The sequence below is a fragment of the Apium graveolens genome, chromosome 2, assembly GCF_009905375.1.
Source record: "Apium graveolens cultivar Ventura chromosome 2, ASM990537v1, whole genome shotgun sequence".
NCBI classification, from domain to species: Eukaryota; Viridiplantae; Streptophyta; class Magnoliopsida; order Apiales; family Apiaceae; genus Apium; species Apium graveolens.
The window spans coordinates 12,850,021-12,853,678 of record NC_133648.1 but is presented as its reverse complement, the minus strand read 5'-3'; the positions used below and the strand labels follow the sequence as shown (position 1 = coordinate 12,853,678).

The 3,658-nt window shown below is 34.1% G+C and overlaps 1 protein-coding gene across 1 annotated transcript; it reads right to left on the bottom strand.

Moving 5' to 3' along the window:
• Positions 1–1,014: 1,014 nt before the first annotated feature.
• On the bottom strand, positions 1,015–3,417 carry LOC141685604 (zinc finger BED domain-containing protein RICESLEEPER 2-like). The gene is made up of 6 exons (XM_074490703.1): positions 3,397–3,417; positions 1,894–3,300; positions 1,690–1,839; positions 1,335–1,605; positions 1,111–1,218; positions 1,015–1,025 (listed from the first exon to the last, which is right to left on the bottom strand). Exons 1-6 carry the CDS (start codon positions 3,415–3,417, stop codon positions 1,015–1,017), a joined length of 1,968 nt encoding a protein of 655 aa, XP_074346804.1.
• Between the last annotated feature and the right edge of the window lie 241 nt (positions 3,418–3,658).

The window sequence follows — 3,658 nt, the reverse complement described above, 5'->3', positions numbered from 1 at the left end:
GTTTCGGAGAATGAGGTCTGGGATTCAATGAAGATTGGGATTGTGTTGATAAGAGAAATGCCATAAAATTCCAGATAAACCATGTGTGAAGAAAACCATGAGTTCAAGTATTCTCGACTATTTTACAAATTATGAGGTCAAATATATGCTTGTTTAAAATTCCTACTTATTTTTTATCGTCTGTATTTAATTTATATATCGTTACTTTCCAAAACTATGAGGCTGACCACATAGATTGTCCCTAAGCTGTAAAAACTTATAGTGTGTTTTCAGATCTTGTTTAGTATTGACCCCATAAATTTTTCTTTGTCATGTATAAATTGGTATCCTGGTACGATCTGTTATGATAGAGTGGGGCTGATCATCATATATATATATATATATACCATTTTGTACTCTTATCTAAGCGAACCAAATGTATTATTAAAGGTTCTTATAATACAGTAGGATATGGGCCCTATCCTGAACACTGACCAATCTCATTACCCAGAAGTAGGCCGGGCAATCGTGTCGTGTCGTGTACTTTCATGTCGTGTATTTTCGTGTAATCAAAGTTAAAACCGAACACGACCCGATAACATTTCGTGTACCTGTTTATCATATCCGAACACGAAACGAAATTTTTCGATTAACACGAAACGAAACGAAAAGTGCACGAATTATTTCGTGTACTTTTCGTATACACAAAACGACTCAAAACGAATAAACAAAATGTACACGAATACACGAAATGTACACGAATACTAAGTAATACATAAAATGGATTGAAATTAAAAGAGTTAAAAATAGCAAAATTAAAAATAAAAATGGAGGTCTTTCAAGTCTTAACTCTTAATAAGCAAATAGCAAAGTTCTGATGCAGCTTAAGTCTTAAGGAAGTACAACCAAATTAATATAAAGTTCAGGCTAATAAAAAAATAAACATGAAGTTTTATCCAGTGGAATCAAATACAACATCAAAAGAAATTCATTTCTCCAGTGGAAATTCAGCTTGCTTTGATTTTGGTCCATAAGTCATATCCCTCCTGCAAAATCAGTAAAGTGAACCACATGAATATATGCTGAAAAATTGCTCAAATAAATTGAATGAAAAACTAATGCAGAATTTACCTTGCAATGGAGGCACAACAGAGCTTTCACCACCAAAATCCATGTCATCACTAAGTGTCAAATTCATGATATCTTCAGTCAATTCTTCCAAAGTAAAATTTGGAGCCGCTGTAATTAAAAACAAAAATGCTTAGAGAACACCAATAATGCAGACAACACATGATACGACTTAAGAAGTTTACTACCTTCTGCATTGAATTTCCAGTCGCGCGTGCATATTATACTTTCCACAATATTACTCGCTAATGAGCTGCGGTATTGATCTAAAATTCTTCCACCAACACTGAATGCAGACTCAGAGGCAACTGTGGAAATCGGAATTGATAATATATCTTTAACCATCAAAGAGAGATTAGGAAACCTGTACTGATTTATCCTCCAATACTCTAGGATGTCGATCTCAAGGTTCCTATTCAGTCTTTTTTCTTCCAAATATTTGTCCAACTCGGTCTTTTCAAGGGCAACACTATTCTCTCCATCCATAGCATCAAATTCCTTGCAATATAATAAGAATGTTAGTACGCGCAATTACATATATAATCAGAATACTAAATTAAGGCAAAAACAAATATATAATACCTTCAAGACATCATTTCCTTCATTATGAAATGAATTACTAGCAAATTCTTCAGAGGTAGTAGAATAGGAAGGAATTTTGTCTTTGTACAGATCAAACAATGCCTTCAAGGCTCTATGTAATTTTCCTATCTGTTCAGAATCTTCTCCATACTACATTTTGTAGCAGAACTCAACAAACTGTGTTTTGTATCGGGGATCAAAAACAACAGCAATAGCAAGAATAATGCTATATTCTTTCAAATACTTGTTAAACTTGGGTCTCATTCTCTCAGCCAAGGAACTTGCTATATAGTTCCTATCTTCCACTGCCTTAATCAACGTAAGTTCAACTAGAAAAACATTTGGAAAATACAGATTTGCAGTTGGGTATTTAGATCCAGAGAACAATCGAGTGATATTATAGGAAACTGAAAGAAACTTACAAATACCCTCCACTTTATCCCATTCATCATCAGGAAGACCATGCTTATAGTTTGAGTCAGTTAATTGCAAATGAGTGAAAGCATGACGATAGTAAATCGCACTCTCAAGCATTAGAAAGGTAGAATTCCACCTAGTGGGGACATCTTGACGCAAGCCTCTTTTCTTATCAAGAGCTACTGATGATATACATTCCCTAAATTTTTCTTTTCTAACTTGAGAGCCTTTAATATACTTAACAGATTCACATATTTTGACAACAGATTCATCCATTTCTTTAAGACCCTCTTGAACAATCAAATTAAGGATGTGAGCACAACACCTTATGTGAAAAAATTCACCCTTACACAACAAAGCATTTCTCAAATTCAGTTGTGTTCTCAATGTAGCAACAAATGAATCTTTACTAGAAGCATTATCTAAAGTGATGGATCCTAGTTTTGACTCAATATTCCACTCACATAACATCTTATAAATTTTTTCAGATATGGTAATACCGGTATGTGGTGATGGAAGATAAGAAAAATTCAGAAGCTTCTTATGCAGAATCCAATCAGATGTAATAAAGTGCGCAGTAAGAGAGATATAACCATCAGTAGCAACCGACGTCCATAAATCAGAGGTTAGGCTTACTCTACCATCAAAGTCTTGCAACATATTAAACATTTTTTTCTTTTCAAACTGATAACAAGATAAAATATCTTTCTTCAAGGTGTTCCTACTGACTAAAGTAGACTTTGGATGTGCATAGATGAAGGCATCTTTAATGCCTTCATAATCTACAAAGTGCAGTGGAAAATTACGCTTAATGACAGCGTTGGTAATCAAATCTCTAAATACCTGAGGGTCAAACAATGTGTTGCGCAATGCCATAGATCCCTCGCTGCTAGACAAGACCATCTGCCTAATATCCTTGGTATCTACACATACCTTTTGATGCTTCAGCAAGTTCCCGGTACCATTTTTTGAATCATAGATGCACATATAACCACCCTTTGTGCATCTTCCCCTCGTTATTTTATCAGCTCCAGTGACGAGGTCAAACGTAGTCCAAACCTTTGATCTCTTTCTTTTGGTAGCCGGTTGTTTTTTGAACTTCGAAGAACCTTCACTAGGATTCTCAGTAGTAGGATTCTTAGTAGGAACATTTTCCAAAACATCAGCTTCATCGTCGCTTAGAGATTGATAACCCTGCAAATTAACACAAATTAGTAACAAATCGTATATAAAAAATTGAGTAATTAACAAATTAAGGCATGAAAACAATTAAATAAACATTAATATTACCTTATCTATGAGATCATCCATGTTATCCAATTTAGGGTTTTGTGAAGAGGGAGGCGGAGGGCAGAGTAAAAAAGGAGGCGGATGTGGTTTGTGACTTGTGAGGGAAAAACCCTAATGGTGCTTTATATATGACTTTGTGTTGACCGACTATCAACCTTCCCACTTGTTTGAGTACAATATTTTAATTAATGTATGATTAAAATTATATATTATGTTAAGTAGTATATATTATGTATGTATATATATATATTTAATATATAAA

Bases quoted from the DNA above. Each gene is read 5' to 3' on its own strand.
- LOC141685604 (XM_074490703.1), bottom strand. From the start codon at position 3,417: ATGGATGATCTCATAGATAAG. The intron at 1,606-1,689 runs GTATTATATATT...TTATATTGCAAG, and splicing joins AAGGAAATGATGTCTTGAAG to GAATTTGATGCTATGGATGG. The intron at 1,219-1,334 runs GTATAATATGCA...TTTTAATTACAG, and splicing joins AGCGAGTAATATTGTGGAAA to CGGCTCCAAATTTTACTTTG.